This window comes from Alosa pseudoharengus, unplaced genomic scaffold (genome assembly GCF_046254945.1).
Source record: "Alosa pseudoharengus isolate Yale_2024_CS ecotype anadromous, Long Island Sound unplaced genomic scaffold, YU_APseudo_1.1 YU_APseudo_1.1_scf_1, whole genome shotgun sequence".
NCBI lineage: Eukaryota > Metazoa > Chordata > Actinopteri > Clupeiformes > Clupeidae > Alosa > Alosa pseudoharengus.
Genome location: NW_027468564.1, coordinates 42972457 through 42985564, shown reverse-complemented (window position 1 = coordinate 42985564; position 13108 = coordinate 42972457). Strand labels below are relative to the sequence as shown.

Sequence of the window (13108 nt, the reverse complement as noted above, 5' to 3'; positions counted from 1 at the left end):
TGCGGGAATACACCGAAGCCTACGCTCATTATTTTCAGCTTGTCAGAGACAAGGCTATGAAGAACATAATAGTTCATAGTGAAACCGAAAGATCTCTCAACTCGCGAAATAGCACAAGTAAATTAATGAAACATCTAAAGTAGTGCCACGCTAATCTGTTTGATTCTTGATAAAACACAAACTATGCTGCGCGGCGGTCATAATAAAGTAGGAATATATATAAGCTTTATTGCAGACACAGGTCCATATCATACACACACATAATACATAGTATAAAAAGGAGATACAAAATACATAGAAAATCACATATTAGCCTGTAGGACATACTGGCATTTGCGCCAATGCCTTCTTAACCCAATAAGTGAATCTGTAGCAGCTTTTCAGAGGATTGACTAGGGCTTCAATTATTTGGTTCTCTGACTTGTCCAGGCGGCACATAAAGCTAAACATCAATTGTTTCAAATGTTTATTTCACCCAAAGTTTCGGTTAAGTTCATAATCATGTCTCTTAATCATCATATTCTGCCACATCTGTTGTATGGAGGAATAATATTCCTGAAAAACAGGAAACAAATAAACAGCTGATGGGGTGACAGGGCACAAACTCAGAGAGAACATAACAGGTGAAAACTATATACAGTATATATATTTACACAAGAAAATAGACAAACAAAATGGATGTTTCCCTTCATATATAAGCAAGAAGTGCATGGACAGAACAACTTCATATCAATGGTAGAAACTGGTTCTTGAGCCCAGTGACACGCATTTGCATATGGGAAGCACTGATGGGAACTGATGCTTATCGTATTCATGTTCTGGGGTGTTTGTTCACTGTACTGTAGATCACAGGGTCCTCTTCAGCTCTATAGACAAACATAAACATCTCATCACATCATCCTCAAAATGACAAAGTGAACATCATTCTCAAAGTAACTAAACACACATCGCGCACAAAGCATCAATATACATATTACACATTACCCCACACGCAAAGCATCAATATGCATGACACATTAACCCACAGACAAAGCATCAGTGTACATGGCACATTACCCCACAGACAAAGCATCAATATATATATTTTCTATAACAATTCAGGTACATAACTTGGTAGTTGCAATGACACTTTTTTTCCAAGAGGCTAGAAGTGCATGGACAGAACAACTTCATATCAATGGTAGAAACTGGTTCTTGAGCCCAGTGACACAGGACATGCATTTGCATATGGGAAGCACTGATGGGAAGCTCATCGTATTCATGTTCTGGGGTGTTTGTTGACTGTACTGTAGATCGCAGGGTCCTCTTCAGCTCTACAGACAAACATAAACATCTCATCACATCATCCTCAAAATTACCAACTGCACATCATTATCAGAGTAACTAAACACACATCGCACACACAGCATCTATGTATATGATATCCTACATTACTAGCCTGGCGGGCCGTCCTATATCATTGAAATGTATAGTCTGGAATCGACCCATTCACCTCGCTTAATCCAAGGGGCGGGCAGAGAATTGTCTTTCAAACTGCCTAGGCATGCAATAGGCCAGTAGCCTGGTAAACCAGACCCTGGAATCTTTCAGATTAAGGGTCTGGCCACGAGTAATGAAAATGGCCCAATTCGAGGGGCGGCACCAAGCATGTGTAACAAGGTGATACATAGGAAGGGCCAATGGGCCAATCACAGTAGCCTGACTACGCCACCCTAAAGCCTAATGCGTCAGGGAATCTTTACGAGATTGTACCGCTTTCAGGTTCGTAACTACACAGTGGAGACACGAATTCCAGGAAAACAATATTTATTAAGACAAAAGGTTGGGCAGTGGGGATCTGAGGGTGGCAACTATGGATGTCCACACCAATATTTTACATGCAAGCATCAAGAAAGGCTCACCTGTTACACAGCAAAGGCACACCGCAAAGCGATAAGCAATACACAAAACCACACCACACGTGTGCTTAGACTAGCCCCCCTCAGAGCCACCTCCCTACTAAATAAACATAAAAGTTACAAACAAAAGGACAAGACAGGCAACACAAAAACCAAACACAAAATAACCAAAGCAAAGAAAAGACAAGACAAGACAGCAGCACGACCCATGTTCCCCATCAGCATGACCGTGCTGCCTAAAAGACCAGAACACAGAAGATTAAACAATGAACACCACAATATACATAACAAAAAAAACAAATGTTTATGGGGAGACAGCATACCTGACGGTAGCACAGACAGGGGGTACACCAGTGGAGTCTACATTACTACTGCCCCTCTTAAGTAGCACTCCACTGGTGCCAGATTGATTATATGCCCCGCCCCCTTCATTAGCACTTGCAGGTGCTATGGTAAATAGCAGGCAGAGAAGGTCTACCTGCTACACATGCATTTGAAACTCTCACTGCACGCAGTTGGATAACGCTACAACCAATCACAACAATTCACGGTGTGACGTATCCAGTCCTTCTTGCAAAGGAACGATTTGAGGGCGATTTTCTGCTCCTCTTTTAGTTGAAAAGCCAAATCTAAATCCTTTATTGTAGCGGCCAAAGCCGTTTCAAACAACTGGTGTTCATCGGTAGCCATCTTGCAATGTTTTCTAGATCAGCGGTCCCCAACCACCGGGCCGCGGCCCGGTACGGGCCGCAGGACATTCCTAACCGGGCCGTAGCCTACGACATGAGTTTAAAAAAAAAATGCATGCAAACTAAACTAAATTTAATTCGCAATAATGTCACGTTTTTACATGGCATAGGCCTATATGCAGTTGTTTGATTGCACGCATGTTTGCATTATGCAAGGTCTATTTTCTTACGTCTGTCTGTCCCGCCTTCAACACTTTTACATACAGTAATTGCCTTCAGCGCTGCACAGCCTCAGGGCAGCTCACTTCACTTGATCAGTTCTTGGCGAACGGTAGTGTCACACGAAGTTAGCTAAACTGCTAGAATGAACAACAAAAAACAAGCATCTTTAGCAGGTCACTGGCCAGAGTGTTTGAGTTGCGAGAGCCGCTGCAGAGATTTCTTACAGAAAAAAGTCACCGTTAGCTGCACATTTTAGTGATGAGGATTACCTGTGTGACATATTCGGGTTGCTTAATGACCTCAACCTGTCACTCCAGGGGAGAATGACGACTGTCTTTAAACTGGCAGATAAAGTCGCTGCATTTAAAGCCAAGCTTGATTTGTGGGGACGACGAGTGGACCGGGGTGTATTTGATATGTTCCAAACAGTAGTGGGGGTTTTGGCAAACCAATGAGTGGGTCCGCAACCCATTTGTCAATATCCCGAATAGACCTAACTTGTCAGCGCAGGAGGAAGAGCAGTTGATCGAAATTGCAAATGACGGTGGTCTTAAGAGTGTGTATAAGGAAACCTCTCTGGCGGGTTTTTGGATCAAAACCAAAGCAGAATATCCCGAGATAGCCGTAAAATCGCTGAAAACGTTTCCCACCCCGTATCTATGCGAGGCCGGGTTTTCGGCAATGACTGCAACTAAGACCAAATTGCGCAATCGACTGGACATTTCAAACACACTGAGGGTGTCACTGTCTCCCACTGATTATATTCATAATGCACGTTTAGTCCCAATCTTTTTCCCGCTGTTGTTGCAGGTAGTGTGTGCTTCACCTCACTGTGTGCTGAGTGTGTTTCACAAATTTTTTAGTAGGATTGGGATAAATGCAGAGACCAAATTTCCCTCACGGGATCAAAAGAGTATATATACTTATACCTATACTTATTTTGCGAGAGAGACGCTCATGGCTTTCTCCAATGCTTCATAAGACGCATTCAAAGTTTTGACTTTCAATCCAAGGGCGACATATCGGATGCTTTCAGGACAATTTGCTTTTGTTTTAAATTATCCAGTAACCTTCATTTAAACGTGAATATGTGCTTGGTAGGCCTAATCAAAAAGACAATAATATGTGACATGCCCATGCCATCTATTGCCTGCTTAGAGGAGTTTATTGGCCGTTTTCAACACCTTTATCGTGTGAGAGGGACGCTCATGGCCCTCCAATGCGCCCACAGGCGTTTCACATGACGCATTTGGTACGTGTCCATAATCGCGGCAAAGCCCACCGCGGCGCACATAGCCCATGTTTTGTTCCCATATTTTGTCAAGCATGCTCACACTTATAGATGTAGCTTCAAGTTGTTCAATATTCATAGTTCATATTGTTCAATTTTCACTTCTTCAAGTTCACGTTTTTCACAAGAGATCGTTACCTTCACTGTTCCTACATAACTGGAGCTAGTTCTTTTCAAGTTATGCATGCACAACACATATGGAACATTGGATCATTGCTCGTGGCCAGAGTATCTTGCGGGCACAATTCAAATTGTGCTCTCACGAGAACTCTGGATTTCCAGGGTAATAGGCCAGCGCTACGACCAATCAGAACAAAGCGGAGCAAGTTGATATATCAAACTTTTACCGTATCCGGTTGGCAAAACGGCAAATACATCCTTGTTCGAAAGGAATGACTTAAGTGCATTGTGTTGCTTAACTTTCAAAGAAAAGCACAAGTCCAACTCCTCCAAAGTTGACGCCAATGCCGATTCAAACAACCGCTCTTCGTTCGCCATAGCCACCTTCCTTGTTGTTCACCGTCGCAGGACTGTCGTCATCCTGTTAAGCCCGCCTTAAGACTCTCTAACAAAATAGAGCGCTGTGATTGGATGACGTCCACGGCGTCAGCCAATAGAAATCCCTATGGTTTGCTACTAGACGTACAGGCTGAGCAAATGAATTTGCCGCCGCTAGGGTGTGTCTAGATTTCTAGGCTACTACATTACCTCACAGACAAAGCACTCTGAAGTTTGAGTCTAGCAGTGTTGGTTGTGTATGTTTGCGTTTAAAAAGGTGAGTAAAAGTGTAAAAATATTACCTACGTTTCTCTCCTAACAAAACACTACAGATATGTCACATTATGTTTGTGCATTAAGTTAGTATGATGAAGGTAAAACTACTCACTGGAAAGTGTCCTTTGGTCTGGAGAAATTCACTGAAGAGTACTGAACGTCCTCCTGTGTTGTTTGGGTGCGAGGACGCTGAACATCGGCGTATGGGCGTAACGTTGGCATACTGGACGTCATCGTCTGCTTTTGTGTTCCGGCTGCATGAGGGGTCGGAGGTCAATACGTTGTTGTACACCGGGCTTGAGTCTGCCTGCTGGAGGAAAAGAGGAAGTTGTCCAAACAACAACTAAAAAAAGAACAACTAATTGTAGGCTATCTACTGTAGCTCCAGAGTTGTAGGCTATCTAGCTCCTAGAGTTTAGCCTGGCCTTTGGACATTTTCTCACTGAGATTACACAAGTTGAACTGCTCTGATGAAACCGGGCTACCTGGAATCTATATTTCTTTTCACAGCACAACAATTCTGAATATATATGTCAGCATATTAGTAAGCTTCTGGCAGTGGCAATGCCTTTTAGGTAACTAGCTCGCTAGTGTTAGACCAAAACATTTATAGTGCTGCATTGAGATCATAATAATAAGGATAATTCTACCTGAATCTATCATGTGTCAGTGTTGTTTATGCAGTCATTGATTAGTTTGTTTGACAGTCTCTCTTAAGCACGGCTCACCTGTTGCGAAATCGTCGTGCTTGCTGTTATGGGGGGAGCGCTGGATTTTTGCTTGCTGTTGTGGAGGACAAGGGTTTAGGGCCAATTTTCATGAGAAATCAACAAAATTAACGTATCATACCTTATCAGTGTTGTTAGAACATTATTACATTGTTACTATAATGACTGTTGTTCACATATAAAATTAATGTGAAGGGAAATTATTTCTCACCTCAGCCATAGAAGGCCCAGAATCAGTAAAAGAGCTACTACAATAAGGATCCCAATAGCTGCATATTTAGCCAAGCCTTGCCCTGTAAACAGAATATTTAAGTACACTTAAACACAATATTCAATAATACTGACCAATCATTACCCTTATATTTTAGTCCAAGTAGTGGGCTTGGATCATGAACCTTTGGAATATGAGACAGGAGAGCTAGCGAGCATGCTAGTAGTTCTGTTCTGTACGGTTTTACTCCAAGAGTAGGGCTCATGTCCCTGTTTGATCACCAGTTTTTCAATCACTCTTGTCTCCCTTTGCTGATTCAACACGATTGAGTTTTGGTTGTCTTTGCCTTCAAGGTCATAAGAGAACTTAGGGCAACACAATGACAATGTGGTGATCTGCTGTGGGAGAGGGAGTAGGCTAACACATGTGAATGCTATATTATGCTATGCAACATGCAGTTCTGTACCTAATAGCTATTGCACTTATCAATAGTAGTATGTTTACTTGCTCCAAAAAAATAGAAAATAATAATTTATCATGAGAGTGCAAAACTGACTCTGACACACTGTGATGAAAAATTTGAAATCTCTCTGTAAAGAGAATAGGCTTTGTCATCATTACAGAGTTTATGAATAACAGTATGACAGTGAAAAACAGTCTCGAGAGGTGATCTTACCTGCTATTGGCACTGACACAGCAGCTGCGTGCTGTTCACCAACACTATTCTGTGCAACACAGTAGTAGAGTCCACTGGTCTCATAGCTGATGTTAGCGATGATGTAACTCTGGCCTCCTCCTAGCAGTGAGATTTGAGTTCCCGTCTTCCTGTACCAGGTGTAGTTGTGTACCGGTGGATTGGCATCACTCCGGCAGGTCAGATTCACCGACTCACCCGCCACTATTTCACCATGGTGATCCACAAACACAGTGGTGTCCCGTGGTGCATCTGCCAACAATGAGATCCAAAATAATATTCAGACTTTTTTCATTTATCTATCCAATTAATGACATTATGACTTAAAATTTATTTAAACAGTTAACATCCAGTAACTACTTTCTCACATACATCTGACATCTAAAGCAGCCTCAGGTGATCGATGTTGTTCATGTCCTCTAACAGCACAGGAGTAGCTGCCTGCATCCTCACTGCTGACTGGGTTTAGGTGGAGGGTGTTGTTGATGGATCTGTATCTGGTAGGCTGTGTGTTCTTGTACCAGATGAAGGTGGATTTGGCCTTAAGGTTGCAGCTGGCTGTATTACAGGTCAGTGTCACATTGCTTCCCTCGATAACTGTACCAGCAGACATTGACACCTGCAGATCTGCAAAAATGGCAGGAGTTATGCTCTTAAACTTTATTATTTATTATAAGTTATGTTATATTCTAAGTTACTTACCTGTAACTGAGATTGTCACCACATCACCAGAGAAGGCCCCTCCTGTTTTGTTTGTCAAGTATCTGAATCGATATTGTCCTGAATCACTTTCTCTCACGTCTCTGATTCTCAGAGTGCAGTTATGCTCCTCAGTACTGAGATGTTCCACTCTGCTCTCGTAGCCTTCCTCCAGACGCAGGGCTATATGCTCCTGACGCTTCTTATCTTCTCTGTACCAGAATGATTTGGTGACTGTCTGGTCTGTGGGAAATCCGTATGTGCAGGGAATGTCCACCGTTAGGCTCCTCAAGACACAGAAGCTGGTGGACGAGTAGAACACTCCCCAACAGTCCTTACGTGGAGCATCTAGATTGGATGATAGGATACATTACATCATTCAACTAAACTTTTTACTCTCATACTCACACACAATTACATCTTGGGTCCTATGCTCTTCAGCCTGTACCATTTGGGTGACATTATAAGAAAGCATAACATCTCTTTCCACCTCTATGCAGATGACTCACAGCTGTACTTGCCTCTAAAATTTAGGGATTCCATACAATCTCTCCTGGTCTGTCTTGAAGACATTAGAATTTGGTTGGCTAACAACTTCCTCCAGCTAAATAGGGACAAGACAGAAGTCACCAGTTTGCAGCTGGTCCAAAATGCAGCTGCGCGTCTACTAACTGACACCAGGAGACTTGAACATATCACCCCTATTCTGGCCTCCTTGCACTGGCTCCCAGTTGTTTTTAGGATTCAGTTTAAAGTTTTATTATTTGTTTTTAACCCATTTACTCCTAAAATGCCTGCTAAAAACGCCTATAGAATCCTATGGCATTCTAGACTAAATAACCTTATTTCCTGAGGGTTTTCTGAAAACATACAAAAAATTGTCAACGTCTACCAAAATGTAATATCTAAGCCTCTGTAGCACCTAGAAACATGAAATAAAAATCATGTTGCGCTACGCAGCATCCAGCGGGAGGGTCAATGTTGCGGTACGCAGCATCCAGCGGGAGGGTCAATGTTGCGTCATGCAGCATCCAGCGCGAATGGGTTAAGGCGCTTAATGGGCAGGCCCCAACCTACATCACCGACCTTGTACAGCCCTTCTCAGCTCAAAGGTCCCCGAGATCCTCAGACAAAGGGCTTCTGCATGTACTGTACCTCGCTCACGGCTCAAACAGAGGGGTGATAGAGCCTTTGCAGTTGCTGCTCCACGTCTGTGGAACCAGCTCCCCCTGGATATTAGATCTACTCCCTCCATTTCTGCCTTCAAATCCAGGCTAAAAACCCATCTTTACTCCATGGCCTTCCTTGTTCCCTAACCCTGTACTCCTGCTCATCCTATGTATGTCTGTGTTGTGTGCCCTGATATTGAAGTTTTCCTTATATTTATGTTTTATGTTCTTATGACTATTGGCTCAATGTGTTTTTCTGTATTATCTGTCGTAGTCTTTATCTTTAGTTGTCCGCTGTACAGCACTTTGATCAGTTTATGCTGTGTTTAAATGTGCTTTATAAATTAAACTTACTTACTTACTTACATCTGAATCAACCTGATTTATCTAATGTTTCTGATAATCAACCTAAATGAAAGGCAAGAAGCCCTGTAGTCAGTCATCAGTTCAGACTCCAAAGTTAATGTGTTATCATGAACCTTTACCTTCATCCATTTGAGTGTCCTACAATACGTGTCGATTATATTTCAATTACAGTACATTGTCAATTATATTTCAAGGCACAACAGGGAATTGAACCTACAACTATTCAGGCTAGCCCAGCTCCTTATAGCCACTACACTACCACCGTCCCAATGAATGAAGATTAAAATGGGTCTGTTGGTCTTGGCTAAGTTAGTGTACCATAGATATTCCCTAGGTTCACAGGGTCCTATTCCCAGATAACATGACCAAGCTCCATATGCTAGCCAGTTCTATAGTCCAATTTCCCAGGGTTTTATGTCCCCCTGTCTAGCATAGCATATTATTAAGGCAATAAAAAAGTTTCCCAACCCTGTATTCGCTTCACACGATATGGGTAACTGTATTGCCCAGCTCTGCTATATATATATATATATATATTACATGATGGTTGGGAGTAATAGCAAAAAACGGGGTGTCTAGAGTCTAGAGATTTGAATATCTTTCATCCTTATACATGTTTCCAAGCTACAAGTAGGCCTAGTATTTAGCTTCCACCATTGTGGTTGAACCTTCTGGTTACTTCTGCAAAAGAAGAGGGGGTTGGGCTGCAATAATAGCTCACTAACAGCATGCATCACCACAGCACCCATTTTATACTAGTGCAAAATAAATAAACCCTCTCTTGATTCTGGTATAAAACATTTACAATTATAATTAAAACTATGAACTAAGCAAAAAGTGTACTTACCTGAGAGTAACTCCATCCTTGCCTTGGAAGGTTGTGGAAGACTTGTCGGTTGTTGTAATCCTGTAGTCATATACACCAGAGTCGCTAGGAATCAGATTGTTTATCCTCACTCTACAATCACGAGAGGAGGAGTCATACTCAGTACGAGGTTCAGATGCTTGTAGACGCGATGAATTTTTATACCAAAATCCTGCTTTAAAATAGTAGTTTTGTGGAAGTGTGTAACGGCAGGTAAGGAGCACAGAGGAGCCTGTGAGAGCACAGGTGTTCTGAGGAGAGTAGGTCACAGTGAGGTGTGGTTGGGCATGAAGACCTGAAACACAAACACACTCATCATGGACACATACACACTCATCATGGGTGCACACACTCTCTCTCCATCACTCACTGACTAGCTCACCCATGCACATACTGTACATGCTCTCTCTCTCTCACACACACACACACACACACACACACACACATACACACAAGCACACACGCACACACAAACACAAGAAGCCACATTTAACCTAAACGACGCCTGTGTGTGTTTGCATGTTAATCAAAACCTTCATGAGTTAGCTTTTTCTGGATCAACAAACTGACACACACTTGAAGTATAAGTATATACTATTTTGATCCCGTGAGGGAAATTTGGTCTCTGCATTTAACCCAATCCGTGAATTAGTGAAACACAAACAGCACACAGTGAACACACAGTGAGGTGAACCACACACTAATCCCGGCGCAGTGAGCTGCCTGCTTCAACTGCAGCGCTCGGGGAGCAGTGAGGGGTTAGGTGCCTTGCTCAAGGGCACTTCAGCCGCGGCCCACTGGTCGAGGCTCGAACTGGCAACTCTCCGGTTACAAGTCCAGAGTGCTAACCAGTGGGCCACGGCTGCCCACAAATAATAAACAATCTTATGTTTGTTGAACAAACATAAGATGGTAAAGCAACCCAAGCAAAATATCAATATACAATATAATGTACTGTACATACCAAGTGTGCATAACAGCGACATGATGCATCTGATTTCATGCATTTTCTTGGGCATAATGTAAACCTGCCAGGATGGTCATGCATTTTAGAGGAGCCTTTTCACTGCTAATAGGCTCACAGTTTCATTCATACATCATCATCATCATCATCTCAACTCGGCGATACGTTTTTCGCTTGTCTATTCATATCAATTGAAATAAGAATGTTTGCGTTGTTACTTACCCCAGTTGATACTTCGTTTTGTGACTACAGTGGAACTTAAGAGGAACTGAGAATGCAGCTCTGAAAGAAAACGGAGGGTTATTAGTGCTCTGATGAGATCATTTCTACTTCCTCGTTTCTATGACACTGACACACTCACTCACTCACACACACACAGAGATACAGATATACAGTGATGGTCAAAAGTGTTGGCTGGCACCCATGCTAAAGTTGAGTAAAAAGGGGAATATAAAATCATCTTTTGGAAATTACATCTTAATGCCTTAAGTAAAACATGAGGAAATATCCAACTTTTAAGGACACCAATTTTCTTTGTGAATGAATAATGTATCACACATAAATAAATGTTCTTCGTTAAAATACAGGGGTCATAAGTATTAGCACCCTTAAATTCCCTTAGAGGCAGGCAGACAGTTATTTCATGGCCTTTGGAATTAAAATAGCCCCACATCATCACATACCCTTCCCCATAACTAGAGATTGGCATGGTGTTATTTCCGTTAACCTATTAGCTGGTTTGATGCTCATTGAGCTCAAAGCAAATCAAACCAGCTAATAGGCCTCACAATCCTGGGCTGAACTTACCTCTTTTGGATGCAGGGCAAGCTGCCACTAATGACGTAAATTCAAAAGATCCAATCTGAGATACATGGCTCTGTTCCTGTGATGCTGAATGTCACTTAAACTAATTTGATGTTGTTTTAAGCAACTGAGTGTTTCTTGGCTAAGGGTTTGTGTTAGCTCATAATGTCCACTGCTGCAGCATTATACTACCCTTTCAGTAAGTATGCCCTTGTTAGTCATTAGCTACAATTTGAATTTGTTAACTTCTTCATCACATGATATCTCATGACCACCAGGCCAGGTGAATCTGCTCACTGAATCTCATGAGAAGCTCAGCCAAACAGTGTTTGTGAATAAGGTCACCACCTAGTGATGATTACCAAGGAACTGTGCAAGGGCCTAATTTAACAAAGGTGCACCCTTACGTGTTACAATGCATAGGTGGAAAAGTTGGGTTTGAGTATTTTCATGTGTCACTAAAAGGACCCGATATAAAGGTAAAGCCGCACGTCTCACTTATTTGTCATATATAACCCTAAGTTGGCTATTTTAGGCAGGTCTCCCCATTAGAAGTTGACACGAGTTCAGAGGTATTTTGTTTATGCCTAGCAGGGGCGTAGCCAGGATTATTTTATAGGGGGGGCCAGCTGGGTCCAGACTTTTTATTGGGGTGGCACTTGGGAATCAAAACTACTATTTAAAAACTACTCAAAAAGTTTTGAAGATTAGGATAGCCTATTTTAATAATGGTAATAAATTGTGTAAAGCCAACACTGATACACAGGTCAGTTTGTTGTCCACTCCAAATCATTTTCCATAAGCCAATGCTATAAAAAAAGTACATTATGATAATGCACCTTACTTAATCAGTCTTATTCAAATGATGTTAAAGAACAATAATAAATACTACAAATATTGTATTCAGATATTTAATCTTATACTGATGGCCAAACTATATTTCTTTCTGATATCCACTCTAAGTACTTGGCTGTAAGTAACATGGCTCTGAATTAAGAAATTTACCCTTAGAACCCTAGACTGAAATAAATGCCATTTTTATTTAGTAATGAAAAATGCCCTTTCTGCGCTCCATATCTGTGACACGCACTGATCTGACCTGACTGAACCCGAGTTTGCGTGTTCTGTGTGTACACTCATGATGATTCTAAAACAACTTTTTACTGCATTGTCATGAACAAAGTGAAGGCAAAAAGGTGTTTTTTTGTCGAATAAATTGGGATGCAATGTGAGTCTCGAATTGGATGCCATGCAGGAATTTGCTGGGATCTCAAAACCGCATTATGAACATACTTTGCCATAGAGAAACACATGATAGCGTTGGATTATGAACATGCCTTGCCACTACAACACACAAAAACGTGGGGAAAGTGGAGCTATATGAAGTTATTATTTTGATGTCATTTCGTCTGTTTTATAACCCAGAAGGATGTACTTGGTATCAAATGATAGCTCTGTATCTCCTCTTTCATCTGACATGCGTGGCATATCTATCCGATCACGGGTTCGTGAATAGGGCCTAATTCAAACGATAGTTGGTTTTTGTACATGATGTTATTTTGCAGTCACGTTGTCTGTTTTTATAGCCCAGAAGCATCGATATACTTGGTACCAATAGATAGCCCTGTCTCTCCTCTTTCTTCTGATATGCTTGCCATATCTATGCGATCACGGGTTCGCGAGTAATTCAAACGAGAGTAGCCTAATGGGTGCGCTTGTTTGTTTTCATACTTG

General features: G+C 41.8%; 1 protein-coding gene across 2 annotated transcripts; it reads right to left on the bottom strand.

The window, feature by feature from the left end:
• Nucleotides 1-205: 205 nt before the first annotated feature.
• LOC143128982 (HEPACAM family member 2-like) lies at nt 206-10821 on the bottom strand. Of its 2 annotated transcripts, none has more exons than XM_076289875.1 (10): nt 10793-10821; nt 10571-10634; nt 9589-9901; nt 7210-7554; nt 6880-7134; nt 6490-6759; nt 5814-5895; nt 5603-5657; nt 4987-5184; nt 206-1313 (listed from the first exon to the last, which is right to left on the bottom strand). In XM_076289875.1, the coding sequence occupies exons 3-10, from the start codon at nt 9656-9658 to the stop codon at nt 1308-1310; spliced, it is 1281 nt and encodes a 426-aa protein (XP_076145990.1). In that variant the 5' UTR covers nt 9659-9901; nt 10571-10634; nt 10793-10821; the 3' UTR covers nt 206-1307. The 2 variants fall into 2 exon arrangements, with proteins under 2 accessions (XP_076145990.1, XP_076145992.1); XM_076289877.1 differs by having other exon boundaries at nt 4987-5181.
• Nucleotides 10822-13108: the final 2287 nt, after the last annotated feature.